The sequence below is a fragment of the Sceloporus undulatus genome, chromosome 9, assembly GCF_019175285.1.
Source record: "Sceloporus undulatus isolate JIND9_A2432 ecotype Alabama chromosome 9, SceUnd_v1.1, whole genome shotgun sequence".
Lineage (NCBI taxonomy): Eukaryota > Metazoa > Chordata > Lepidosauria > Squamata > Phrynosomatidae > Sceloporus > Sceloporus undulatus.
In genome coordinates, this window is record NC_056530.1 from 13,998,048 (window position 1) to 14,024,514 (window position 26,467).

General features: G+C 42.6%; 5 protein-coding genes across 7 annotated transcripts in view; 3 read left to right on the forward strand and 2 right to left on the reverse strand.

Annotated features, from left to right (window-relative positions):
* The first annotated feature begins 2,218 nt into the window (after window positions 1-2,218).
* On the forward strand, window positions 2,219-8,664 carry ZBTB8A (zinc finger and BTB domain containing 8A). Its single transcript, XM_042438839.1, has 4 exons — window positions 2,219-3,292; window positions 4,349-4,518; window positions 5,698-6,374; window positions 8,640-8,664. Exons 1-3 carry the CDS (start codon window positions 2,284-2,286, stop codon window positions 6,028-6,030), a joined length of 1,512 nt encoding a protein of 503 aa, XP_042294773.1. The 5' UTR covers window positions 2,219-2,283; the 3' UTR covers window positions 6,031-6,374; window positions 8,640-8,664.
* On the forward strand, window positions 7,776-10,119 carry LOC121915022 (ferritin heavy chain A-like). The gene is made up of 4 exons (XM_042438840.1): window positions 7,776-7,997; window positions 8,640-8,786; window positions 9,285-9,410; window positions 9,910-10,119. Exons 1-4 carry the CDS (start codon window positions 7,896-7,898, stop codon window positions 10,060-10,062), a joined length of 528 nt encoding a protein of 175 aa, XP_042294774.1. The 5' UTR covers window positions 7,776-7,895; the 3' UTR covers window positions 10,063-10,119.
* A 1,250-nt stretch (window positions 10,120-11,369) lies between these two features.
* On the reverse strand, window positions 11,370-16,201 carry ZBTB8OS (zinc finger and BTB domain containing 8 opposite strand). Its single transcript, XM_042441053.1, has 7 exons — window positions 15,769-16,201; window positions 14,533-14,557; window positions 13,793-13,914; window positions 13,550-13,632; window positions 12,875-12,927; window positions 12,721-12,757; window positions 11,370-12,155 (listed from the first exon to the last, which is right to left on the reverse strand). Exons 1-7 carry the CDS (start codon window positions 15,857-15,859, stop codon window positions 12,069-12,071), a joined length of 498 nt encoding a protein of 165 aa, XP_042296987.1. The 5' UTR covers window positions 15,860-16,201; the 3' UTR covers window positions 11,370-12,068.
* Window positions 16,202-17,070: 869 nt separating this feature from the next.
* Window positions 17,071-23,836, forward strand: RBBP4 (RB binding protein 4, chromatin remodeling factor). 2 transcript variants are annotated; one of them, XM_042440482.1, is made up of 12 exons: window positions 17,071-17,338; window positions 18,589-18,736; window positions 19,275-19,420; window positions 19,569-19,742; window positions 20,233-20,348; window positions 20,454-20,614; window positions 20,749-20,875; window positions 21,040-21,117; window positions 21,957-22,033; window positions 22,124-22,181; window positions 22,427-22,537; window positions 22,761-23,836. In XM_042440482.1, exons 1-12 carry the CDS (start codon window positions 17,323-17,325, stop codon window positions 22,824-22,826), a joined length of 1,278 nt encoding a protein of 425 aa, XP_042296416.1. In that variant the 5' UTR covers window positions 17,071-17,322; the 3' UTR covers window positions 22,827-23,836. The 2 variants fall into 2 exon arrangements, with proteins under 2 accessions (XP_042296416.1, XP_042296415.1); XM_042440481.1 differs by lacking the exon at window positions 17,071-17,338 and adding an exon at window positions 17,456-17,603.
* Window positions 23,837-25,087: 1,251 nt separating this feature from the next.
* SYNC (syncoilin, intermediate filament protein) overlaps window positions 25,088-26,467 on the reverse strand; it is an 11,127-nt gene continuing 9,747 nt past the window's right edge. For both annotated transcript variants that reach the window (XM_042440483.1, XM_042440484.1), the window contains exons 3-4: window positions 25,905-26,029; window positions 25,088-25,720 (exon numbers count right to left, since the gene is read on the reverse strand). In XM_042440483.1, the coding sequence (XP_042296417.1) occupies window positions 25,672-25,720; window positions 25,905-26,029 (174 nt within the window). In that variant the 3' untranslated portion in view covers window positions 25,088-25,671. The remainder of the gene's footprint in view (window positions 25,721-25,904; window positions 26,030-26,467) is intronic.

Below are 26,467 nucleotides of genomic sequence, written 5' to 3' on the forward strand. Positions count from 1 at the left end.
AGGGAGTTCCCAGGCTTTGCATAGGCCAGGGACCCCAGCTCCTTAATCCCAGCCTACAACCCTGGGATTCATTGGAAGCCTCCCATCCAAGAGCTGACCAGGGCTGACCCTGCTTAGTGTCCAAGGCTAACCAGGATCTGGAGTCTTTCCACTATGTGCCTCCAAGTTGTCTCTCCGCCTCTGGCGACCCTATGGGCTTCAGAGGGTTTATTCAGGCAAAGACTCCTCAGATTGGTTTCCCCACTCCCTTCCTCTGAAATACTGCCTCCAGGACCTCTTAGTCATTGGTGGTCTCCCATCCCAAGACCAACCAGGGCTGACCTACTTAGCTTCCAAGATTAGACAGGGTTTTGGGTCTTTATGTATATGTCGCCCGTCAAGCTATGGCGACCCCATGGATTTCGGAGAGTCTTCTTAAGGTGTTTATCACACGGAGGACAATTGGAAGTCCAAACAGTGATGAACCCGTGGTAATCCCACAGTTGCGCTCATGGTTTTCACACAACGTCAAGATGAAATGGGATTAAAGTGCCATTTTCCCGTGAATGACTCTTTGCTGTTTATTGCCTAGTTATTCCCTGGTTATTCACAGGACAGTGGCTCTTGGGTTAATCTCATTTTAAGGTGAAGTCGAAGGCTTTCGTGGCCTGCATCCATAGTTTTTTGTGGGGTTTGTGGCAGCGTTCTGGAAGTGTTTATTCCTGACGCTTCGCCATCATCTGTGGCTGGCATCTCTGAAAATGTAATCTTCACAGACAAAGATGGGGAGACCCAGAGTCCTCCTTCGATCCTACTCTATCTCCCATGAAGCCGCTTACTGGGCGACCTTTGACCAGTGACCGGCACTTTGGATTTCTCTGAGGACAAAATGGGGGACGATCCCAAATACACACATGGCTTGGAGAGATCTGCGGAGGAAAGGTGGATCAGAAATGAAGTCGATAAATAAACAGTGGCAGCCAGCCACTGCAAGAAGGAACAAAAAACTTGTTATGTCAAGCAACGGTTCAATATACAGCGTGAAGAGATAATAAGGCTCCGGCCAACTCTTCGGCATCAAAAAAGCACCAAAGCCAAGGAAGGCGTGAAGCCGAACGGTGCAATGTTTGCGCTGGCATGCAGGATCTCCTTGAATGCATGCATTAATAGCTTTCACAATTTATGTGGGGAGATGTGGACATTCCTTCTGTCTATCCATAGCTGCAAATGCGACAATGTTTAGATTATCTGTGGTCCAAAACGCACTGCAGAAGTAATCCAGTTCAAGACCGCTTTAATTGCTAGGGGATTCTGGGAACTGTGGCACCAGAACGCTCTCCAACAGAGAAGGCTAAAGGTCTCACAAAACCACAGTCTTCACAGGAGATTCTCACAAGGCCTGTAGCTCAGTGGTAGAAGACTTCTCAATGTAGAAGACCCCAGGTTCAGGTCTTGGTTTTCCAGGTCAACTTGGGAAAGACTTTGCCCTGAATTCCTTGAGAGCTAAGGCCAGCCACTGTAGCTGACCCTTGGCAAGATGGACCAAGGGATTGACTCATTATATGTTAGGTTTCTGCGTTCCTATTAAACCAGTGGTTTATTTAGGATCCAAAGATATAGCTGAGTTAGTCCTGAGAATCAGTATATGGAGAAAGACATTGGCAGCATGAGCTTTCCTAGATTCCAGTCTACTTCCTCAGATCCAAATGGATCTGAGGATGTAGACTGAAGTCTAGGAAAGCTCATGCTGCCCATTTCTTTATTTCAGTTAGCATGAAAGGTGCTACAAGATCTCTCCACATAACGTATTTAGGATTGTGAGGACTGGGAAGATTGTCTTTAGAGGAAAGGCCAAGTTTGAGTGATAGAATAGCCGCTGTGCATGCAAAAAGTCCCAGGGCTGGGCAAGACTCCTATCTGAAACTCTGGAGAGCCATAGACAATCCATACAAAGCAGGAAGGCTTAGTGGTCTGGGCAGCTGCGTTTGTTCACTTTGCTTTTGCATCAGATCTACTTTGGCCCCTTGCTTCTTTATAAGCATCCTTGAGATTGCAACCTGCTCTTTGCAGCCAGCGTCCCCAAGTGTTTCAACATCACCCTTTGTACTGCTGTCTTAAAATGTTTGTGCTGCTCTTTTAAACCGATAATTCCCAAACTTTGGTCCTCCAGGTGTTTTGGACTTCCACTCCCAGAAGCCCCAGCCAGCTTGGTGAACAGTCGGATTCTGGGAGCTGACCTCCAAAACGTCTGGAAGGCCAGAATTTGGGAATGACTGTTTTAAACAAACAAAGAAAACTTGTATCATGGGATCTGCATGCGCTAAATGGAGATGGTTTGCTCTCTTTTGCAGAGGAACACAGCCGAGGCCTAGAATGGAGATTTCTTCGCACCAGTTCCACCTCCTGCAGCAGTTAAATGAGCAGCGCAAGCAAGACTTATTCTGCGACTGCAGCATCTTGGTGGAAGGGAAGGTCTTCAAGGCCCACCGGAATGTGCTTTTTGCAAGTAGCGGCTACTTCAAAATGCTCCTGTCTCAGTCCTCGAAAGAAACCGGTCAGCCGACCACAGCTACCTTCCAGGCGTTCTCTCCCGAAACGTTTTCGGTGATTCTGGATTTTGTGTATTCGGGCAAACTCTCTCTCACCGGGCAGAACGTCATCGAGGTCATGTCTGCCGCCAGCTACCTGCAGATGACGGACGTCATTAGCGTTTGCAAGACGTTCATCAAATCCTCACTGGACATCAGTGAGAAGGAAAAAGACCGCTATTTCAGCCTTTCGGACAAGGAGGTGAACTCGAATGGTGTCGAACGCTCATGTTTATACGGCGGCAGTTGGAGAGCGGAGAGCAGTCCCCCTCATTCCCATTTAAGCCCTGATCAAGGGACATGTGTAGTCAGTGGAAATTCTTGGACCAATTTCAGCTATTACCCACCCTCTCAAAGAAGTGCCCAGCCGCTCTCCAAACAAGACCAAAGGCAAGATCCCTTGAAGAAAAGCAGCAGGCATTCGGGGCTGCCCCAGCCGCCGGACGTCCCGCACTACAAATCCAGTAAACTTGAAGAGCAAGCTTTGGAGCCCATGAGTCACGCTCCTCCGTCGGAAGAGGACGTCCAGATCGATTCGGAGGGCGATTCTGGCCCTGCTGGCTACCAGTACGGACTGGGATCCGACGCAATCCCGAGAGGCATGGCCGTCTCGCGGCAAGAACTCGATTCACCACACTCCACTAGCAAGTCGAAATCTTCCAAGGCGGACGAACAGTATAATAGCATGCCCTCCGTGTTAGGCGTCATGGGGAACTGGGCCGATGGTAAGGACGCTTGTTCTGGGTACATTTTGGTCCTTTGCTATGCAAAATTTGATTTTTCTGTAGGTAGTAAACTAAAAAAAAAAAGACTTAAAAGTGTTTTTTCTACATAAAGAATTTGAGTGGTAAGGAGGAAGTTTTATTTAAGCTCAGCAATGACTCCAAAGTGTCCTGGGCATTTGGCAGGGGATGTGCAAACTTTACAGCGCTCTATAAATAAATAAATACAGTCAGCTCTCCTTACCCACAGATTATTATTTTTTTATCCATGGATTCAAGCATCCACAGCTTGAAAATATCTGAACAGCAGAAATAATCCAGTTTGACATTGCTTTAACTGCCATGGAACGATGCTGTGGAATTCTAGCAATGACAAACCTCCTCTGAACACATATTGCCCAGAAAAACTCACTCACTCTTAGGGGCGCCATAAGTCAGAAATGACTTGAAGGCAAACAACAACAAGAAAACGGTGATTACAAAAGTTTTTTAAAGCCACAAAAGTTTACAAGGTGCTTTGTATTCTATGGCTGCATCATTTAAAATACAGTTGGTCCTCCTTATCCATGGATTTTTTATCCACGGATTCAAGCATCCACGGCTTGAAAATATTAAAAAAAAGTATACGTCCCAAATAGCAAACCTTGATTTTCCATTTTATATAAGGGGTAGCATTTTGCTATGCCATTATATTTAATGGGACTTGAGCATCTACGGATTTTTTTATCCACGGGGGATTCTGGAACCAAAGCCCACTGGATAATAAGGGCCCACTGTATAGTATTCGATACATAATTCATTGTTAGGTAAATCCGGGAATTGTGTTGTTTGTGAGACATTGCGCCTTCTCTGTCAGAGAGCTCTGGTACCACGATAAAGTACAATTCCTAGGATTCCCTAGCACTGAGCCAGGGCAGTTAAAGTGGTCTCAAACTGGATTATCTCTGCAGTGTGTTTTCATGGCTATGTTGTTTTAAAACTGAATAGTGCTGGACATGTTACAATTTTACTTTATTTTATTTAGTGGGATTTTAAAAGGCTTGTTTCTTTCACTCGCAGATGATCTGCCAAGGATGCGGTTCAAGTGTCCCTTTTGCACTCACGTGGTGAAACGGAAAGCGGACCTGAAGCGCCACCTCCGCTGCCATACGGGAGAACGGCCATATCCGTGTGAAGCGTGTGGAAAGAGGTTCAGCCGCTTGGATCACCTCAGCAGCCATTTTCGAACGGTGCACATTTTTAAAACAAGTATTTTGTGCCGTAAGACTGTCCAGTCCTGGTGACCGTCCAGGATGTACAGTTGTTTGGTCTCACAAAATTGACTTTTGCAGCATGAGTTTTCCTAGACTTAAGTCTTCTTCCTTAAATGCATTAAAATATTGTCCCAGGTCTAGCCAGTGTGGCTTAGTTGTTTGAGTGTTGGACTACTCCTTTGGAGACTAGGGCCTGTTACAGACTGCCAAAATAAAACTGCTTCAGGTCTCTTTGGAGATATGCTATTTAAATGATGCATGGGTCCTAAGAGTCTGGAGGTCGCGCCAAAGCCACACTCCATTCCTAAGCACTGGAGTGCAGCTTTGGTGCAGCTTCCGGATTCTTAGGATGCATGCATCATTTAAACAGCATTCCTCCAAAGAGACCCAAAGCAGCTTTATTTTGGCAGTCTGTAACAGGCCACAGTTTTTTGTGGGGTTTTCGGGCTATGTGGCCATGTTCTAGAAGAGTTTCTTCCTGACATTTCGCCTGCCTCTGTGGCTGGCATCTACATAGATGGATGTGTGGAAGCATTCTCTGAAGATACCAGCCACATAGCCCAAAACCCCCACAAAAAACAATGGATGCTGGCCATGAAAGCCCTCGACTCCAGACTTGAAAACACACACCACAACATTATTTACAATCGCCATACCGATCTGGGCATGGCTTAGTTTACAATAGCCTTACTTTTACTGTATATATTCGACTATAAGTCAACCTCATATATAAGTCAAGAGCAAGTTTGGGGCCAAAATTATGAATTTTTATATGACCCGTAGATAAGTCGAAGGTAAAACTTAGGGGCATGTAATGAAGGATATAAAGGACAAAGTAAAAGAAAACAATGCCAATGAACTTACAAAATTCCAGCAGGCTATTTGTGCACATACTAAAGGCTGGATGGATGAAAAAGCAGAAGAGAGTCAGTGCTTCCAGGACAGATTAAACTCTTGCCTTTCAACATATATATGAGTTAAAATACAGTACTTACATTGATCCGTGGATAAGTTGACTCAGGTTTTTTGGGCCTATTTTTTAACCTAAATTTCTAGACTTATACATGAGTATATAAGTACCTTAAAATGAAGGTTGCTTGACGTGTGTTTATCCTTTTGTTGCATCCTCAGTGATCTCCCTTTCGTTCTTCACAGATCCATCAAGCTTGCAAACCCATCTGCCGAAAATGCAAGCGGCACGTGACGGAGATGACAGGGCAGGTGGTCCAAGAAGGGACGAGGCGTTATAGACTTTGCAACGAATGCCTCTCCGAAGCCGGCATAGACAGCATCCGCATTGATTTGGACACTGAGCCGCCCCCTGAATTTCCACTAGAAGAGGACAAGGACTCCAACTGGAATTACGGCGACGACAACAGATCCGATGTAGAAATTGTGGAGGATGGTTCTACCGATTTAGTTATCCAGCAAGTAGATGACAGTGATGACGAAGCTGAAGAGAAAGATATAAAACCAAACATTAGGTAGTTGCGGATGGACTGAATGTTAATAAACCTCCCGTTTCCGTTGTCATTCCTTTGTCTTGACCATTGATTCCCAACCGGCCTGCAGTTAACATACCATCTATTATATAGGCGTTCTATGACTTGGGCTAAACTTGCATGCATTTTATGGACATACCATTGTATGAATTTTGAATTTACTCAAAAGTATCGATATTTTGTTGCATCCCATCCTGAGATGGTACCATGTACGAACAATTTGTTTGCTGAACTACGACGGTGATAACTTTTGATAATATACAACAGATCTCTTCTCAATCCTTTTTCCAGTGTTGAGGAGCACTTCGAAATAAAGTTAACAACTTCATTGTAAGTTACTCTATTACAACTCGTGGATGTGTGGAAGCTTTGTTTTAAAAGGCACTGAATGTTTAAAAGAATAGTGGTATTTAAATATACATGAAATCAGATGCACTGCAGTCCTATAATGTTTGTCTTCAGCAAGACAGTTGTAGCTGCAAAGTGGTGTTGAAGTGCATTATTCCTACAATGCAGGTGCATTGTGCCACCAAGAGAAACGGACAAAGCCCAGGATTCCATACTCCTAAAATTCAGCCTATATATAATGTCTTTAAATACATTGATGCACATTGATAGCCTGCATTTTAACTTTCTCCCAAGAATCAGGTGAAGTTAGATCTGTGCATGAGAGACAGCAACCTCTCGCCTCAAGGCATGGATCCTATTTATTATCCCACCAAATGGTGTGAATGCTTTTGGGTCACATCGCCTTCAGATTTTGGTGAAACGTGTGGCAAAACAACCTTCTTTGTCCGTGCCTTGAAATGAGCTTTAGCTGTTGCTATTTTCTATTACTTCCCTCGAGGATAAATCATGATCTTTGTTTTTGCCTTTGGGGTAAAATGTTAGCTTTAGCCTCGAAATACATTGGTGCACATTGACAGCCCATGCTTTTTAGCTTTCTCCCAAGAGTCAGGTGAAATTATATTTCAGCATGAGAGAGACAGATACATCTTGTCTTCAGTGCATATCTATTTAAAGTTACATGTACCGGGGCTAATGAGCAACATACGTTTTGGAAGGTCAAGTGTAATTTTCATCATGGTGCTAATGGCTGCGCTTCTTCTCACCTTCCCTGAGTTTTCCCAATGGAATTAGCAGCCCATTTTGGATGTTGGCTAGAGGAAAATTGTATGTTTTTAGCAACAGTTATTGACTGTTGGCATATAGTATGCAGGAGACCCAGCATGACATAGTGGTCTGAATGTTGGACAAAGACCCTGGAGACCAGGGTTCAATTCCTGCTTGGCTGTACAACCCACTGGGTAACCTTGGGCAAGTCCCTCTCTCAGCCTCCTCTGAGCAAGAACCCAATGTTAGGGTCGCCGAAAGTCAGAAATGACTTGAAGGCATTGCAACAAGACTATAGCATGCAGAACGGTCTCACATGTTATGTTTGGGTTTGCACCTAAAAGCTTGATAAGCTGTGGAGATGACCATGAGCCCGCATGAGGAATGTATGGGTCTGAGAGTAGCCAGGCTTTCAGGTGGACTTTGGTTATTCAATATGTGAGAGCAAGAATCCACTTTCAGGATCAGTACCTTCATAGTGTTGCTTTGCTGTCCTTGGCATTCCTGATGCCATGGAGACCTTTGTGTCACACTGCAGAGTCATGGCCTAGAAAGGACCAGGGATGCTGCCATTGAATGGCTTTTCCCTGTCAGCTGAATTGGTTCCAACGCATGGGACAACCGGTGATGGTGGCGGTGGCGAGTCCCAGATGTTCGGCAGAAATGCTCGGTCCACAGAACTGGACTAGCAATTGATTGAACCGGAAGCTATTTCTGCTTGCAGTGTGGCATATAGGCATGGATTCCCAGGTGAACCAGAACTACCATGTGGATTGCGAGGCGGCTGTGAACTGCATGGTGACTCTGGAGCTTTATGCCAGCTATACCTACCTTTCCATGGTAATCTTGCATGCAGTTTCTGTCTTGTGGGAGACATATTTAACTAAGTCTATGCGCACTTATTTAAATATGACTTTTTTTTATTGTCCCAGAGGGCAGGAACAGATCTAATGGTATGAAGATACAGGACAGTATGTAGGTTTTGGGTACAGGACAGTATGTAGGTTTTGATTGAACATGAGAAGTAGTTTCTCAACAGTAAGAGAGCTTTGGCAATGGAACCAATTGGTGTTTCTTTCTCTGGACATTTTCCAAAAGAGTTTGGACAGCTATCTGCTGGGGATGCTTTAATGCAGTGGTTCTCAACCTGTGGGTCGTGACCCCTTTTCCGATGGTCTTAGGAACCGAGACACAAATAATTTTAGGTTGGGGGTCACTACAACATGAGAAACTGTATTGAAGGGTTGCAGCATTAGGAAGACTGAGAACCACTGCTTTAATGGGAAATCTTGCACTGGGCCAGGGGTTAGACCCAATGGCCCATGAGACCCCTTTCTGTGATTCTGTGACTCTACGACTATGGCCTTCTTCTGGTGTTCAGAGCATCTCTACTGGTTGGAATGGTGGTGGTAATGGGAATCCAATTCAGCAATAGAATTGGTGATTGGGGTTTTCTGTTTTTCTCTCCCTCCTGGATCCCAGTCCTACTATTTTAACCGTGACGATGTGGCCCTCAAGCATGTGGCGGCCTTCTTCAACAAAGAGTCCCTCAAGAAGAGGGGAGATGCGGAGAAGTGGTTGAAGTATCAGAACCAACGAGGCGGGTACATCATCTTGCAGGACATTCGGGTGAATGACTCTACTTTCTTGGTCAGGAGGAGTTCCTAGGGTTGGGCAGAAAGAGGCAAGCTTTCATTCATTGCCAAAGACTAAGCTTCGCCTCAATTGAACCATGTTAAATATTGAAAAGCATAGGCATTCTCTTTACCTACAAGCCTCCAAGGCATATCCAGAAACGCAGGCAGTTGGGTTGATCCATAAACAAGCTCTAGAAGTTTCAGTCTCCACAAGGAATGGGTCTTTTGTAAAGCCAAGGGGTCCTAACTAGCCATTCGAGACCAGGCCACCCCAACAGACTGTGTACAATAATGCTTACAACAATGTATTATTGCAGAGAAAATGCACTGAGTTAATATGAAATACGAAAACATATTGATTAAAAAGACCCAAGTACAACACCAGTAAAGGACCCTTTCTCAGTAGACATCTGAAAGTCATGACAATGAATGTGTATATTATGCACCTAACTTGGGTTTCCTTCATTCTTCCTTGGAATCTCCTGATCAGAAACCAGAGAAGGATGAATGGGAGAACAGCCTCGTAGCCTTCCAGAATGCCTTGCGGCTGGAGGAAATCTTGAACCAAGCTCTCCTGGACTTGCACAACATGGCTCTGCAGAAAGGGGATCCGCATGTAGGTGATCTGGTATTGGTAAATAGAGGTGAATAAGTACTTTTGGAGGATGGGAAGGAGGAACAGAGGGACCTGAGAAAGCATTGAACAGTTAATACACACAACTTGGCCCTGGTTTGGAGCTGTGGGAATTATTCCATTGCCTCCTGGTTCCTTCTCTGCTTGGTTGCAGCAATGTTATCTCAAGCAGAAGCTTTGCTCGAGAACTGTGCACATTGCAAAGGCTGAACCATTTATTGTTATTTTCATCACATCTTTACTTCAAAATTTACTACATTCCTGATCAGGTTTGCCATTGAACCACTGGCTTTTCCACCAATTCCACTAGTTCTCCCGGCGTTTATCCATGGAGTATTTAGAGTCCTTTATGTCCAGCTAGGTCTGCTGAGGCCAAAATCCTTCTGGGACAGGGATAAAGTGTAAGAAATGTAAACCTACAGCGCTTAAGAAGAACTTGAGAGCAACTATTTCACTCTCTTTCCTTGTTTTCTCTGTGCAGATGTGTGACTTCCTAAAGTCCTTTTTGGAGGAGGAAGTGAAGGCCATCAAGCAACTGGGAGACCACATTTCAAACCTGCAACGCCTTGAGGTGCCCCAGAACGGCTTAGGAGAGCACCTGTTTGACAAACACAGCCTAGGAGATGGCAGATGAATTTGCAGATGACAGCTGTAATCTGCAGTTAAGATCTATGATCATCCGTTATTTGTTCCTAAAGGTCCTTGTGATGTAAGATACAACCTCATAGAGGACTGAGTAAATTTATTGTTTAACGTGTATGGTGAGACTCAAACTTTCCCATGCAGAACTCCCTTCAGATTCTGTAGGGAGAAGGAACAGCTACTAAGGCAGTTTCCATGTACAGGTACAGTATACTTCAGTTAAATAAAATGGAAAGAATAGGGATGGGTTCCTACATCACTAAACAGAACAGCAGTTCAGCAAACGTCTTATTCAAAACGAAAAATACATTCCATATACACTCAACTATAAGTCGACTTCATGTATAAATCAAGGGCAGGTTTTGGGGCCAAAATTATGGAGTTTCATACGACCCACAGATAAGTTGAGGGTAAAACTGAGGGGCATGTAAAAAAGGATCTAAAGTATGGAGCAGGGAAAACAATGGCAAAGAATTTACAAGATTCCAGCAGGCATCACTGTTTGTGCTCACATTAAAGCCTGAATAGATGAGAGAGTACAGGAGGGTCAGTGCTTCCAAGACTGAGATCACTCTTGCCTTTGACTAGGGGACAATTCGTTTTTAAATATGAGTTAAAGTACAGTATTTACATTGACCCATGGATACGTTGACTCCGTTTTTTGGGGTCAATTTTTGGACTAAATTCTTTAGACTTATACATGAGTATATACAGTACATGTGAAATGAAACAACCAGTTCGGGTGAACCTTGCGTAAGTAAACAACAATTTGAATCTCCTACAGACCACTTGGAAATGTCTTCCAAAATGCACCCAGGGATTCCCTTGCCCTCGCTTTCAACAGCTTCCACTTTTCTTATGATTTCCACTTTGATAAAGTGGAAAAGTAAGTTGGGCAAAACTTATACACCTGTTTTTCAAAATGCCAGGGAAGTTGGTGAGGCAAGCTAATCTAATCGGGGATTTCTGCCCTTAGTCTGATCTTCTGACTAGTACACCACCCCTGATCTTCCTACAACTTCAGATAAATCCCCCCCTCCATATATCCTATGGTTAAGGATATTCCGGATGAAATAAACTGCAATGCAATGCAGAATCCATTCATTATGGGGGCCTTGTAGGGAAGATAGGGCTTTACAAATCCAAGCATCAGAGAAAGGGAATGCCCCATCCATCACTCACACATTCTGTCCAACTACTTAAATACACAGAGGAGCTACACTTTAGCAATAGCTGCCATGGCCACAGCACCCTTCCTCTGGTTGTAGCAGATTTTAAGGACTCACAAGCACAAACACATATTTTCAATATTAATTTTATTTATACTCAAAAATAGTTAACAGATATTTAAATTAAAAGCGCAAATCCTCTCCTTGCTTTGATTTGCACAATTAGACATGGTTTAAAAACTGGGTTTTATTTATATTGGGGAAAAATATGCCCTGCATTTAACCCAGCCTGAAGGGTACGTAACCATAATTGATGGAAAGATCTCACAAAAATGGACAGCTAAGTGAAGTCTATGTAATTGGACAAACCTTCTTTGAAGAAATCTTGTCAAGCAAGCCCTAGGCTAGGGTTGCCAAAATTGGAATTGACTGGAAGGCATGTAAGAACAGAAGGAACCAATAGATAGTTTTATTAAAATAGGGAGAGAATAGATAGTTTTAAAATTCTGTGTCTCCCCCATCCTATTCCCCATTAAGGAAGAATATCCATTTCTCCGATTCTCACAATCCCATGTTTTTATAAAAATTCCAAAACAACATTATAGTCATCACCATAAACATCACACCTGGGCTTTGGTTAATCTTTCAGTACAAACAAATTCTCCTTTTTAAATGGTTTCCTGCTTGATGTGTCATCCACAGTAACAAACTAGATTTGGATATTCCTCAGCTCCGGAGTCATTCCAGGATAGCAGACTCCTTGCCTGTATGATGCTTCTGCCAGGAAAGGAGAACCCTGCCATTGTCTTCATCATACGCTTCCCTTCGTTTAGATATCAATTATGACAAACACCTCCGGTTTTTCATCTTCATGGATCTGCATTGCTGAATAGGTTATTGCTTTGACCTCTGTGCCCTGAGGATAAAGAAAAGTAAAATGAATTATATGGACCCACTTTCACAATTGTCATGAAGAATTAATCTGTGATAGCAATGAAGATTTGGCAGCCAGAGAGCATCCTTCTCAGAGAACACAGTTGCTGTAACCCTGCATTTACTTGCTCAGAAACTGATATGATTAGGATGTGATGGGAATCCACAATGTCCCTCAAAAAGCATGGAGCCTGAGCTCATGTGTTCCCTTCTCTTTTTCTCATGGGCTTTTACTTCCACTTTTAACACAAACACAATTCCCTGATACATTTGAGCTTGGGAAAAGGGTGGACTCTTTAAATAAGGAGTGAAGGAAGTGAGGCTTTGTTCGTCATACTAACATTACCTCCACCGATGTAGTGCACATAATGACAGTATAGTCACAACAGCGTAGTGCATTAACAGGTTTCTGGCTCCTTTTCTGGCCAGAAGCAGGAAGGTAAGAGGTTTTAGCTTGAAATCAAAAAGGGTGCTTAGTAAAGGTCAGGACGGTCTCTGGCTGTCTAGAATTCAAGAACAAAAGTGCACCAACATCATTTATGACATACCTGGGGATGCTTGGACAACGAGAATGTCTCTCCCCACCTTAAAGTAAAAGGAAAGTAACACTGATCAGATTGAATCATAGATTTTTAATACAGCAACACACAGTCTCCATCTCCTGGAATTTCTGTTTTGAACTGAATTATTCTGCTTACTCACCCAATAGACCTCATTTTAAATCTTGATCGGTCAATAGAAATCACTTTGATTTCCTGTGGAAAAAAAGTGGAGTGGGGGATGAAGAGACAAACATTAATTCTCATTTTTAAGAGACGTTTACACCTTCTCAGAAGTTTAGTAAGATCTGGCAAAGGCACCAGGTGACTCAGTCCCAGGTCAAAGGAAAAAAATCTAGTTTTATCAAAAGTAATTCAGTTTGGAAGTCAGGAGATTTTCTCTTTGAGACCATACAGCTGATATTTCTTTTTTCCCTTTCCCAAGATCTTGAACTTCTCACATAACCTAGTCAGCAGAAGCCTTCCTGAATCACTATCTGATCATTAATACATCAGACACAGGTTCTCTGCCATCCCACCTTTGTTGCTTATTTCTTACGTAGCACACCTGGAGAAGACTTGTGCAATTTGAAGGTAATTTTGTGATTCGTCATTTGCTTTGCAATTTTCATTTGGTCCTAACCTGTGATTCTTTCACTGTTCTCAATAGCTCCTTTCAGTTTCTTAATGCTACCACAAAAATTCTGTGTTTGGATGCGATGGATCCAGTGGCTGAGCAATATAAGAGCTTGACCAATCTGGGGCATGGCATTGAATGCATCTTAAGAACTGAGAAATACACCTATTTTATATTCGCCAGAATATAACAAACACTTACCCTGGGGATAAAAAACTCTTCGGCACTGAATTTATACAACCATTCATCCAGAAAGTGAAAGAGGAGAGACAACATGTCATGTCCTGTTGGAGAAGTGGAAAAAGAAAAACCTATTAGGAGTCTTAAGGTATCAGGTATGCTAGTCTGCAACTCTTACTATCCCTAGGACATTGGAGATGATAGGGATTATGATCCAACCAAGCATCAGTTTGGAGAAGTCTGGCTCTTGGAGCACCTTCATACCTTCTGCCTCCACTTCTACTGTGTCATGAGGTTCCACTGTTTCTGTATCAGTCATGTACCCAAACATGGCCATGGCACATTGCTCAAACGCCTCCTCCAAGGTGTCTCCCCAGGCGTGCAACCTAAAGACACATCATCATTAATACTTCACAGAGTGGTGACTGTAAACCAGCAAGCGAAAAACGTAAGGACATGACCATGAAAATGTGAGAATGCAACATGGGAAGGAACAGTTGGTTCCACTAATAGCAAAGGCGCACAAAGTGTTGTGATTTTTAAAAAGGTGTGCAAGACAATCAGTATACAACAGCTACCCCAAAAACTTTGTGACTCTCATTTATCTGTCCTCCACTGCTTCAACTATATATGGACATCATTTGCCTCTCCCTAGCTTTATTATTTATTGCAGCATAAGTTTTGTGGGTCGCAATCCCGTTCGTGGGGCAGGGAAACAATACCAAGATGTGACCTTCCCATAAAGCAGTTTCCTATATTCTATGTGCCTAGACAGAGCCGGACTATCAGGATTACACTGTTTGTAAAAATGGGCGGGTATTGTATCACCAGCAAAACTGGGATCAATTTTGTGACTCATCAGAAAGCGACTGATGAAATATGGCACCAGTCAAAGTTTCCGTTGTGGAGAAAGTAGGACGAAACATGCAGCGTCTGGCCATCTCTATCCTTCCCTTTTCTTTTTTGGGGTGTATTAGACTGTAAGGTTATAGGGCAATACTCACTGCACATCAGCAGTATGGTCCAGATCTATAGGGAGATTAAAAACAAAGAAAAATGGTGAGACTACCCAGGCTGCTTAAAATGTTTTTTACAGTTTCTAATTGAAGGGGAATGAGAAGAAGGAAGAATAGGTGCCATAAGTGGCCAGACAAAATATTTACAGGATGGTATATTCTGGGCACTTTGTATCATCACATTTTAAGAAGTATACAGTGCTAACATTGAGAAAGAATAGAAAATGTATGGACAAAAGCAGAGTTAAAACTTGTAAGATGCCTAAATCCAGTCTTAACTAAAGCAGATTCATGAACTGAAATCAGGACTAACAAGTTACAGACATGCTACCTGTCTCTCACAATGGGATTCAAGCAGGTTGCAATAATTTAAAAGGATAGATGTAAAAACATTAGTTGCAAAAGTTAAAAAAACACAATGAAACATTATAAATATTAAGACATAAATTAAAAACCAGGAAGAATAATTGGCTTTAAAAGGTCACAGAAATGTCCTCTAAAGCAAGTTTCTGTTGCATTAGCTGAAACTAGACACTGGCAGGTCCATTGTATTTCATTTTATTCTATTTTACGTACAGTGCTGTGTAAACTTACAGGGCTTTATAAATGATGCTAATAATAATAATAATAATAATAATAATAATAATAGCATTTTAAATGTCTATAGGATATGAATTTGAACGCTGTGTCTGCTTAAATCTTTGTAAGGTGCTTTGAGTTGGAGGCTAGAAAAGGTGGGCTATTATGTTAATAATATGTTAATAATAATGATAATAATAAGCTGCTTTGAGATAAAGACTAGAAAAAGTGGGCTATTACGTTAATAATAATATGGTAATAATAATAATAATAATAATAATAATAATAATAATAATAATGTGCTTAGAGACTAGAAAAGGTGGGCTATTATGTTAATAATAATGTTAATAATAATAATAGTGATAATAATAATCTGCTTTGAGTTAGAGACTAGAAAAGGTGGGCTATTATGTTAATAATAATAATGATAATGATGATAATTTACTCACCCAAGACTTTCCAACAGTCTCTGCCCAGGCTTTCCCCCAAATTCAAAGAAATTCAAGTACATATTGTGGTGATATCTTTAACCCACAAATATTCAGATCAAGGCACTGCATTTCTAGGCACTTAATTAGCAAATTCAGCAATTAAATCCCCCCCTTTTTTTAAATGCCATTTTTTAAAGCAAGCAGAGCTACTCACATTCATACTTCTTCAAGATGGGGGTATATTTAGCCTTGATGAGCTTCTGATCCTCTGTCAGGTTGTAGTCCCTGTAATTGTCGAGCTCCATGGTTTAATTTAATGCCATGCAAAGAGGAATAAACAAACAAATTAATTAATTGACTTTCTGCTGGAGGGAGAGAGGAGGAGAAAGATGGCTCTGCTGCATGCTTCAGCCTGGCTCCTTCCTGGTTTGCTTTCTATATTTAAAGGAACAGGAGCAGCCTTTAACGTAAATAAATAAATAACATTGCTCTGCATCCACACTACACTCTTATAGCGCTTTCATCCCGCTTTTAACTGCCATGGCTGCATCCTAGTATAGCATTTTGCAGTTTAAAAAAAGGGAATTATTTGGAGTTCTCTGCTTTTATTGTAGTTCAAGGGAGTCTATGGCTGCATAGAAATAATGCACTTTGAGACTGTTTTAACTGCCCTGGCTCAGAGGGAATTCTGGGAAGTGTAGTTTTGTGAGACATTTAGCTTTTTTCTGTGCCACGACAAACTACAACTCCCAGGATTCCATAGCACTCATCTATGGCAGTTTTAAAAGTCAAATTGCATTATTTCTGCAGGGCAGAGGCAGCCTAAGAAGAGTGCATCTACACTGTAGAAATAATGCAGTTCGACACCACTTTTAAGAGAGCCAGCTCCATCCTATGGAATCCTGGGATTTGTAGTTTTGCGAGGCCTTTTAGTTCTTCACAAAACTACAAATCCCAGGATCCTGTAGGATGCCACCATAGCAGCCAAAGCGGTGTCAAACTGCATTATTTCTGCAGTGCAGATAGGGATTTCAAGTGTGTGCTTTATTAACATTATTTCCCTTTCAAAACCTGAGGTAAATGTGTGCTTTATTGACATTATTCCTTTCAAAACTGAGGTAAACTTCTCAGGCAGCCTATTTCTTCAACATTCTCTCCATTATGTATATTTGTATAACTATTTCTTTATGAGGAAACATAGTTGGCTGGGAATGAGCGCTTATTTATCTTTCTATGTCTTAATAAAGAACCGTTTCTTATAAAAGAAATAGTTCTCTATTAAGGAATAGGTAGATAAATAGCATCTCCTCAAAATGGCGGCCGCTACTGAGGCGCTTCATCCTTGCACCTCCCACCAACTGGGTAGAAAAAAGAGCGAGTGCGCATGCGCGGCCATTCCCTCGGCGGCCACGCCCCCTTCGTCGCCCCTAATTGGCACATGGGCTCAGCACAACGCTCCTGATTGGCTGATGCACTCTGGACACCGCTCCTGATTGGCCGAGGCGCTCTGGACGGCGCCGCCGGCGATTGGTCACCCTTGGCGCGAAGCCTTCTCGCGCTGCACCGCGGCGGTCCTGAGGTGAATCGTGTTTTGCTCGAGAAAGGAAAGCGGCCGAACGATAGAGAGAGACGGAAGCCGAGAAGGGACTCGGCGAGTTTAACGGAGAGAGAGAAGGGTTTACCGCTGAGGTAAACTGAGTAGGCCGCGACGACGACGTCGACGCCGCCTCCGCCCCCGCCGCCCGCGCTCCTGAGGAGAGTCGGCATCATGGCGGATAAAGAAGGTAACGCGAGGTGGGGGCGGAAAAATATAGACTAGGCCTCAATTTCGACTAGGCCCTCCCTCGGCGCGAAAAGGCGTCCAGCCAATGGCGGCTCGGGTTGGGCTCAAGCCCCGCCCCGTTTCCGTGGAGACAGCCAATGAGCGCGCGAGGTCCCTTACTTCCCCCTTTCCCTCGGCCTCGCCGTGCTTCTCGTCGATAGAGAGGCCGCTCTTTCGGTGGCGGTCGGTCATGAGGCGGGGAGGAGGCGGGCTGCCCGATGGCTCAGGTGGGCGCCTCAGGCCTCTCGCTCCGAGGCAGCTTTACTCGCCTTCGTTCCGCCATTCCTCCCAGGAACTCCTCTCGATCTTCGTTCCTCCATTTTCTCCCCCGCCGTTCTCTGCCTTCGAGTCGCTTTCCCAACCTATTTGTGGCTAGTCTAGTCTTGCCCTTGAAATCCTCTGAGGCCGAGAGTGTGGCTTGGACTACATTTCCCAGAAGCCTCAGCCAACTTGGTCAATGGCCAGGGATTCTGGGAGTCGAAGGCCAGGGTTTAGGGACCGTTTTTTGTACGCCTTCGAATCGTTTCCAACTTACTTTGCCCCTATCATGGGTTTTCCTTGGCAAGGTTTGCTCAGAGGAGGCTTTACCATGGCCATCCTCTGAGGCTGAGAGAGTGTGGCTCCTTGCCCAAGGTCACCCATTGAGTTTCAATGGGATTCGAACCAGAGTCGAAGGTCCAAAACACACTGCAGAAATAATCCAGTTTGAGGTCGCTTTAACTGCCCTGGTTCAATGATAGGGAATTCTAGGAACTGTAGTTTATTGCGGTACCATAGTGCTAAATATCTCACCAAGCTACAAATCCCAGAGTTCTGGGGCCACAATACATTTCCCAGGATTCCCTAGGACTGAGCGAAGTCATTTAAAGTGGTCTCAAACTGGATTATTTCTGCAGATCTTTGAGAAAATAATCCCTTCTGACATTGGCTTCCTCTCTCAGGAAGCCAACAGTTCAATCCTAGGCGCTTCAAATGCTGCACTATTAAGTTCAGTTGGTTACTTTCAAAGGAGTAGCCATAGGAAGACAGCCTTTATTCCTGCATGACCCTCAGGTCTGTTGTGCATCTCTAATGCAGCTCCCATTCTTTCTCAGGGTCTGGAATTACTCAGCACAGTGCAATTCAGGCATGGAAAAGATCATGTATACAGGGCATGAAAATGAGGTTTTACGTCAGTTTTAATTAATTCTGGTCATACTTTACTGTTTTTAGCTGCCTTTGATGACGCAGTGGAGGAGCGGGTGATCAACGAAGAATATAAAATATGGAAAAAGAACACTCCGTTTCTTTATGACCTTGTGATGACACATGCTCTGGAGTGGCCCAGCTTGACTGCGCAGTGGCTTCCTGATGTAACCAGGTAATTCTCCCTTGCGTGGCAAGGCTAAACATGCTTATAAATGAGATTGAACACAGTAGGACTTGCTTCTGAGTATGGTGCATACACTTGTAGTGTAACCTGGTAGTGGCATTCAGCTTGCAGGACTAAAGGGGAGAGCAGGGGGCAAGGGGAGCACATTAAGGTCTCCCCTTCTCCCACCTTCCTTCCTCTTTTTGGGTACATCTAAAGGCACTGAGGTCTCCAGAGAGGTTGTCATAATGTTAGAGGCTTTCTTGCCATGGAATAGAAGTTTCTGTTCAGGGGAAGCATAATATATTGATTGGAATATCCTGCTTTGTAGACCCTAGCCTAACGTCCAAGGCTTTGGGAGCCAGTTTGTCTGCTAGGTACATGCCATACTCTTTAAAAAGAAGATTTCTTCCACGTTTGTATAGGAAGATCCTGTGCCTTCTTTCAGAGGAGAGTTGTTGCTCCTGAATGCTTCCAGAAACAATTAAATCCTTTTTGACTAAAATAAAAGAGGTCTGAGGTTTATTTCCTTTTCATTTCATTACAGACCTGAAGGCAAAGACTTCAGTATCCATCGACTAGTGCTTGGGACCCACACCTCAGATGAGCAAAACCACCTTGTGATAGCCAGTGTCCAGCTTCCTAATGATGACGCACAGTTTGATGCTTCCCATTATGACAGTGAGAAGGGAGGTAAGAGAACCAAACAGCAATGCCTGCTACTTTTGAGAAATCAGGAACATAAAAGAATTGTTTTTTAAAACTGTAATTGTGGTGAATTATTTTCCTGGGCCCTAAAACCATGACATAACGGCTGTTACTGATGCTCATTTTATTTCAGAGTTTGGAGGCTTTGGATCTGTTAGCGGGAAGATTGAGATTGAGATAAAAATTAACCATGAAGGAGAAGTGAACAGAGCGCGCTACATGCCCCAGAATCCTTGCATCATTGCCACGAAGACACCATCCAGTGATGTCCTAGTGTTTGATTACACCAAACATCCATCTAAACCAGGTATTGGAAGACTAATGCCTTTTTTACTGTATTTCTGTTAGCTCTACTAGTTGAATCCTGAACAGGAATGTAAGAGCCAGTTACACAAAATGATCCGGTCACTGGGTGAGAATGTCAGAGCTGCTGCGGACAAGAGCTTTCATAAGTGAGAGAGTGCTGGTCAGATCTCATGTGGAAGCTTAATTTAGTAGCTAATGCCACCCAGATCCTTGTATGTTCCTCTGCTTATTGGTGGTGGGGTGCTAGGAGTAAAGTTGTTACATGTAAAGTGTCTTTATTTTTACCATATGTCATATCTTGTGCGTAACATGGAATGGTGTTTTGAGTAGATGAATAAGGATTCTGATTGCTGAGAGCTTTGAGCAATCCAGGAAAAGAGTTTCAAGCTTGGAGCAAGAGTTGACTTTCTTTGTTCATTTCCAGTGGTGACTTGATCCTTACTTCTCATCTCAAGTGGTGCATCGAGATTTTAAAATGCTTTTCTTTGCAGACCCTTCTGGTGAATGCAATCCAGATCTTCGTCTTCGTGGGCATCAAAAAGAAGGTTATGGCCTTTCTTGGAACCCGAACCTTAGTGGGCATTTGCTGAGTGCATCAGATGATCATGTTAGTATTGTATGCTAAATTATCCCTGCCTCATATGCGTATTATATTTACTAAGTGAATGATGCATTCTGAGTGTATGTGCTCTCTCTCTTTTTTGTCTTTAAGACTATCTGCTTGTGGGACATAAGTGCCGTTCCAAAGGAAGGGAAAGTGGTGGATGCCAAAACTATTTTCACAGGCCACACAGCTGTGGTAGAAGATGTTTCCTGGCATTTGCTGCATGAATCCCTTTTTGGATCAGTTGCTGATGATCAGAAACTCATGATGTAAGTAAAGCTATACCCCTTTTTCACATTGATTTCTTTAAAGGGGACGGGCTCTTCCTAGTAGCCACACTTGCAATCAGTGTGTGTGACTAGTCCATCAGAATTGATTTCCTCCTGGCCTTCTTCCTTTTTAGCTGGGACACCCGGTCAAACAACACTTCCAAGCCAAGCCATTCTGTGGATGCTCACACCGCTGAAGTGAACTGTTTATCTTTCAATCCTTATAGTGAGTTCATCCTTGCTACAGGATCAGCTGATAAGGTATCTGTCCAGATTTCTTCTTGTGATATGAACTGATGTGATGTGTAAAGGGGGTTTCCTTCTGGAATAGTATGTGCGCTGTTTGTGTTGAGTGTCCTTGGTCAATAATGGGCAAAGACTATGTCAGATCTAACAAATAACTCTGCTCTGGTTTTCTTGCACAGACTGTTGCATTGTGGGATCTTAGAAACCTGAAGTTGAAGCTACATTCCTTTGAGTCGCACAAAGATGAAATATTTCAGGTAAACTTCCATAATCTCATGCAGTGTCTTTTTCTTAGGTTTTCTTCTGAACGTAACACCAACACAACTTCTATTTCAAAAGGTTTCCTTAAAAAAGGAACTTTTGAAATAGAAGTTATCAGAAGTTGCGTTGGTGTTACGTTTTTTGACATAAACACCTGGCTTGTGTTTGGTTATTTTTGTGAATAGCTTGCGTAGCAGTTTTTGAATTGATCTTGTGCTTTTTCTCCTTGTGGAAAAGCCCTTTCCTGGATATCAGATGAGGAAAACAGTGAAATTAGTATTTGTATATTCTAGATTACATTATGTAATTAATTTGGCGAAAAATAAGATACTGACAATCACAAAAAAAGGCTTAAGTTATCAGGATGATGATAATAGTAAAGGGTTATTTCTTTTCTTGATGGTTGTGTGTTAACTTTGTGCATTTGTTATTTTCATAAAGAAATGTTCATATAGTGCGTCCAAATAATGGATACCTCCAGTAACTTTGTAGTAACAAAACCCTTGGTATAGATAGCTATTACTTTCAGAGAGTGGAAATACTAATACTAGATAAAGTTACAAATCTAATGAGATGCACCTAGGAAATGCAAACTCATTGTTTTAAAAGAAAGATATATTCACTATAGAGCTTGAATTGTTTCTACCCTTTGCTGTCTGTCCTTTTATTAGCATATCAAATAGTCAGTAGGTTTCAAGAGGTGAATATGAACAAACCAGGAGGGCAGATTAAAATGGATGACTGGCATCTGAGTTTTTTGATAAAATGTCATCGAAGTCAGAAATTAATGCTACAAATAATGTCTAAACACTCTGTATCATCCTAACTAATGCAGGTTCAGTGGTCGCCTCATAATGAGACTATTTTGGCTTCCAGTGGTACTGATCGCAGGCTGAATGTCTGGGATTTGAGGTGAGTGTTACACAGACATAGTCTTGTCTAGATGTTTGTTAGAAATCTGTTTAATGTGCTCCTGTTAAATGTTTCTGTTCTACATTTCAGCAAAATTGGAGAGGAGCAGTCTCCTGAAGATGCAGAAGACGGCCCACCCGAGCTGTTGGTGAGTAGGCTGATACTGGTTTTGCCACAATTTGTGTGTTGTTTCCACCTTGTCTCCTGTTGTGAAAATCTGGGTGATAACTGGTTCTTCACTGATTTAGAATGCAATCTCTGGTGAAGATTGTCAAGGCGTATGTTGCTGCAGTGAAAAGATTTGTTGATTGATTTGTTACCTTGCTCTTGATGTGTACATACTCCATTGGAGCTGGGTACTTAAACTACTGTCTTGTTTGTTTTCAATGTTAGTTCATTCACGGTGGTCACACTGCCAAGATCTCTGACTTCTCCTGGAACCCCAATGAGCCTTGGGTAATTTGTTCTGTATCAGAAGACAATATCATGCAAGTCTGGCAAATGGTAAGTACTTCATTGATTTTACATCCAAAGCAGCGTGATTGTCATGGAAAAAAGTGAATGCAGCAATACAGTAGATATTTGGGGAGAATACCAACTTTTGTCTGTCAGCTGTGTTAAACTGTTGCTGTGTATTGTGTTTCTTAGAGTATTGTGTGACAGTGCCCTGTTGATCTATTTACTGTCCAGTTAATGCTTCTAATTCCCTACTCCTTTCCCTCTGTAGGCAGAGAACATTTATAATGATGAAGATCCAGAAGGCAATGTGGATCCAGAAGGCCAAGGGTCATAGATACCAGGCCCAATTCCTGCCTTGTTCTTTTTTTCCTCTTGTTGTCTTCTCCCTGCTTTGTTCTCCCAGCTTTCCCATGATTGTCAATACCGCTGTTTTGAAAGAGACAAACTCACACACCGTGCGTTCAACAACACATCTGTAGATACTGCCCATCAATCTTGCTTCTAACAGAGAAATTGAACTACTGCCTATTGAAAATTGAAGGCTTGGCCGGACATGAGCTACCATCGTTGCACTGTAGCTTCACAGTTGACCACTTTTCCCTTACAGTATTTGCTGGTTGAGTTGGTTAAGGGAGTCTGCTGCCTCTCCTTTCAAGATTCATTGTTTGCTTTATACACATTTTTCATGCAAACAACATCTAAGTTGTTGCGATACAAATGCTGGTATGTTGGTTTGTTTCTCTTGCAGAAGAAGAGTGGGGAAGATTCTCTTATTTTGTTAATATTATATTTTTGGTTCCTCCGGTTAAGGGTGAATACAGGGCTTTAGCTCTCTTTAGTCTTGCAGTTTTTAAATGCAATGCAGGGTCACCTTCTCTCCTGTTTTTAGCTGCTGTCAGCAATTCCGTTGGTCTAGATAACATCTGAGTTTTTTCCATAACCCATTGAACCTTCCATCCTTTGCCGGTGGGTAGCTAAGGATGTGGATATGGTTGAGGTGCCTATACCTGCACATCACTTTGTTCTTGTGTGTTTCTTGAACTGTGTTATCCTATTACCTTTCATTTCTATGTATTGTTTTTGATGCTTTAACTTGGGGAGGGGCACCAAGTTGTAAAAGGTGTTCGTTTTCAACTGAATGACAGACCACAGATGGCATGCCCAGCTACCTGGAATCCCGCTAGTAGCTGGCATACATATTACCGTAAGCAGTAGTATGTTTTCCTTTGTATCAATACATTTCCAGTGTGGGTGAATAATTATTGCACCAGCAGCCCATTTATCTTTTCATGGACCTGTGCAAGTGCTTCAGAAAATAAATAAATAAATTTGGTTTTCTATGTAGGATGTGGTTGTCTTTTTTCAAATCCCAAAATCTTTTCTAGAATTGGCTTGTCTTGCATGGAATACATCTGTGCAGAAGGAAGGAGGCTGTAATGTTATGCATTAAGTCTTCAAATATGGGAAAAGATGAGATTGGAGAGGAACTCCAGAGGTCAAGCAGGAAGTGGATTGTTAAAGTCACAAAGGTGTGTTGTCTTGTCAAAGGGGAAGTGTTCTCTTGAGAACAGCCCTTTACAAGATTTTCAATTGTGGTCCAATGCGCAATATGGGCATGAACCAGAAACAAAAACTCTGGAGCTCTTTCCTCATTGTCTGGATAGGCACCTTTTTGCCAGCAGTGTGGTGGTTATACAAAATGCTTATGTTTCTCAGCTTCATTTGTTGTTGATCCCCACACGTCCATTTGGGACTGAGTTTTTGGTCAGCTCAATTCAGTTTGAAGTAAGTCTCCAGAAAGGTGGTTTGTGAGAGCAATCTATGTGCATCCTAGAATATTTTAACCACCAATTGTGTTTTGCATTGTCTCTCTTGCCAGGGGCAGAGAATGTGCAGTGACTGCAGCCTCAACCTTTGTTTTGCATTCCCCCAAGGCCAACCCTCTCCTTTTTGGGACAAAAGTTGCTGGAAAACCCAAAACTTGCCAACTGTTGCCCCTGGAGGCCTCTATGAGTAGTAGCCTTGTTTGCTCCCCCTCCATTGGGGAAAAAATACCAAGTTACGAGACCAGAAGTATACTTGCATTCACCTCTGGGCTCAGTCTTCATCTGAAAATCACGTATTGCAGTAGGTGGGGTGTGTGACATTGGTCCCTGCAGCCACTCTTACTGAGTACTCCTTTTGTGTGTAGAGAGCAGCTCTTGGAAGCATCTGACTTTGATGAAGGATACCTATTATGCCTTGCACATGTATAATAGGTATCCTTCAGTTTAACTGAGGGTTAAGGGCAGGGGAGACAGGTCAGATTGCAGCAGGTCTCTTTAACCCTGTTGCTGCTGCTTTTGTGAACCTTCAAGTCATTGGGAATTTATTATAGGTATTTTTCTGTCCAGATTTGCTTTTGCCTTTAGGCTTCCTCCAAGGCTGAGAGAATCGGACTTGCCCAAAGTCACCCAGTGGGCCTCCGTGGCTGAAGAGTGGTTTCGAACCCTGGTCTCCAGAGTTGTAGCCCAACGCCAAACCCCTACAACATGCTGGCTGTAACCCTGTTGCTACTTTACCACAAACAAAAAAGCAGCGACTCCTACTTGACAGGTTATTTTAAAATACACGTATATAAAAACATTTAATTTGAACTGGACTTCGGTTTCTTGTTTCATAACATGTTAAAATTACAACCAGATGGCTAAAAGAACAAAAAAATAACATTAAGGCAATGTTGACAAACATGCTGACATGTTAACCATATACAGTCTTTTAACTTTGGAGTTGTGTGCATAATGCCATGGTATGAATCCTTTTGGTTAATCCCAATTAAAATAGACCCATTGAATCAACTAATAAGACCCAGTGAATCAGATAATCAACATGAGTAAATCCCATTGATTCAATGGGTCTACTTTAGCTGGAACTAACAGTGGGGCACATACCTGGTGTTCTGTTGGTATGGCATCTGTCCAGCATAGCTACCAAAATTAGAAGTCCTAGTATAAAACGTTGAAAATTGTCATCATTGAACTCTTGCCTGTTGGCTAATACTGGCAAAGGCGTTCTTCAACATCGCTTATATCCTCTAAAGCTTTATCATAGTTGGAGTCAAACCCAGGTTGTCAGCAGACCGCAAGTGTAAATAAGAGAAAGGGGATCCATGCTTGCTAATTCATGATTCAGTTTTGTTCTTATTTGGCTTCTGACTTGCAGAGTTGTCCATAGATTTCTAAGCAGTTCCTGTAAGGATTGAAACTGAGTTACTAGTTGCTCAAGAGAAAGTTTCACAAACAAACCTAGATTTTGAAAAGTTGTGTCTTGGGGAGGAATGGCTTGGAGGAAAACTCCTTTCTGTCTCCATCAATCAAATGTTCATCTCCTATCTTGATTGTATTAGTTGTTGTTATAAGCAAGTAACACCTACTTGTAAATGGACAGCTCTTGGTGTAAGCTGGCCCTCAGCTCTTCCAATTCTCGGTTTTTTCGCTGCTGAAGCTGGACTTCATTCTTAAGCTCCCTCAGCCTCTCTTCCATCTCCTCCACTTGTTCCTATGGGTAGAAAAGCACCAGCATTTGACTACTTCTAGCCATGCCTAAACGGTGTGGTTGCTCTCAGTTGCAAAACTGTTTAATGATGCAACCTTCGTTGTGGAGCTGAGGGAGTAATGAATTGGTCTATAAACTTAGTGGCAGTGGTAAATCTTACAGGAGTTGACAGAGCCCTGTATATATTGTATACTTAAGCCATACACACAAGAACAAACACAATTTTAAGACTACCAGAAGGCCTCAAAATTTACTTTTAAAAAAAGGTGGACGTGTTAAGGCTCTTGAGAAGCTGAAGCCATCTTGAATACTAGATTAACTTGTATTTGGTCCATCTGATCTTGAAGCTAAGCAGAGTCAGCCGTGGTTAATACTCGTATGGGAAACCGCCAAGGAATACCAGGTGCTGTAGGCTATATTTTGTAAGGAACTGGCAAAACC

Coding starts and splice junctions, on each gene's coding strand:
- LOC121915022 (XM_042438840.1), top strand. CDS start 7,896: ATGGATTCCCAGGTGAACCAGAACTACCATGTGGATTGCGAGGCGGCT. Junction 7,998..8,639: donor GCTATACCTACCTTTCCATG/GTAATCTTGCAT, acceptor CCTGGATCCCAG/TCCTACTATTTTAACCGTGA. Junction 8,787..9,284: donor TCATCTTGCAGGACATTCGG/GTGAATGACTCT, acceptor TCTCCTGATCAG/AAACCAGAGAAGGATGAATG.
- ZBTB8OS (XM_042441053.1), bottom strand. CDS start 15,859: ATGGAGCTCGACAATTACAGGGACTACAACCTGACAGAGGATCAGAAG. Junction 12,928..13,549: donor AAGAGTTTTTTATCCCCAGG/GTAAGTGTTTGT, acceptor TTTTTTCCACAG/GAAATCAAAGTGATTTCTAT. Junction 12,156..12,720: donor CGTTGTCCAAGCATCCCCAG/GTATGTCATAAA, acceptor CTTTATCCTCAG/GGCACAGAGGTCAAAGCAAT.
- ZBTB8A (XM_042438839.1), top strand. CDS start 2,284: ATGGGATCTGCATGCGCTAAATGGAGATGGTTTGCTCTCTTTTGCAGA. Junction 3,293..4,348: donor CATGGGGAACTGGGCCGATG/GTAAGGACGCTT, acceptor TTTCACTCGCAG/ATGATCTGCCAAGGATGCGG. Junction 4,519..5,697: donor TCAGCAGCCATTTTCGAACG/GTGCACATTTTT, acceptor CGTTCTTCACAG/ATCCATCAAGCTTGCAAACC.
- RBBP4 (XM_042440481.1), top strand. CDS start 17,567: ATGAGGCGGGGAGGAGGCGGGCTGCCCGATGGCTCAG. Junction 22,034..22,123: donor CTGAATGTCTGGGATTTGAG/GTGAGTGTTACA, acceptor TCTACATTTCAG/CAAAATTGGAGAGGAGCAGT. Junction 22,538..22,760: donor TCATGCAAGTCTGGCAAATG/GTAAGTACTTCA, acceptor TTCCCTCTGTAG/GCAGAGAACATTTATAATGA.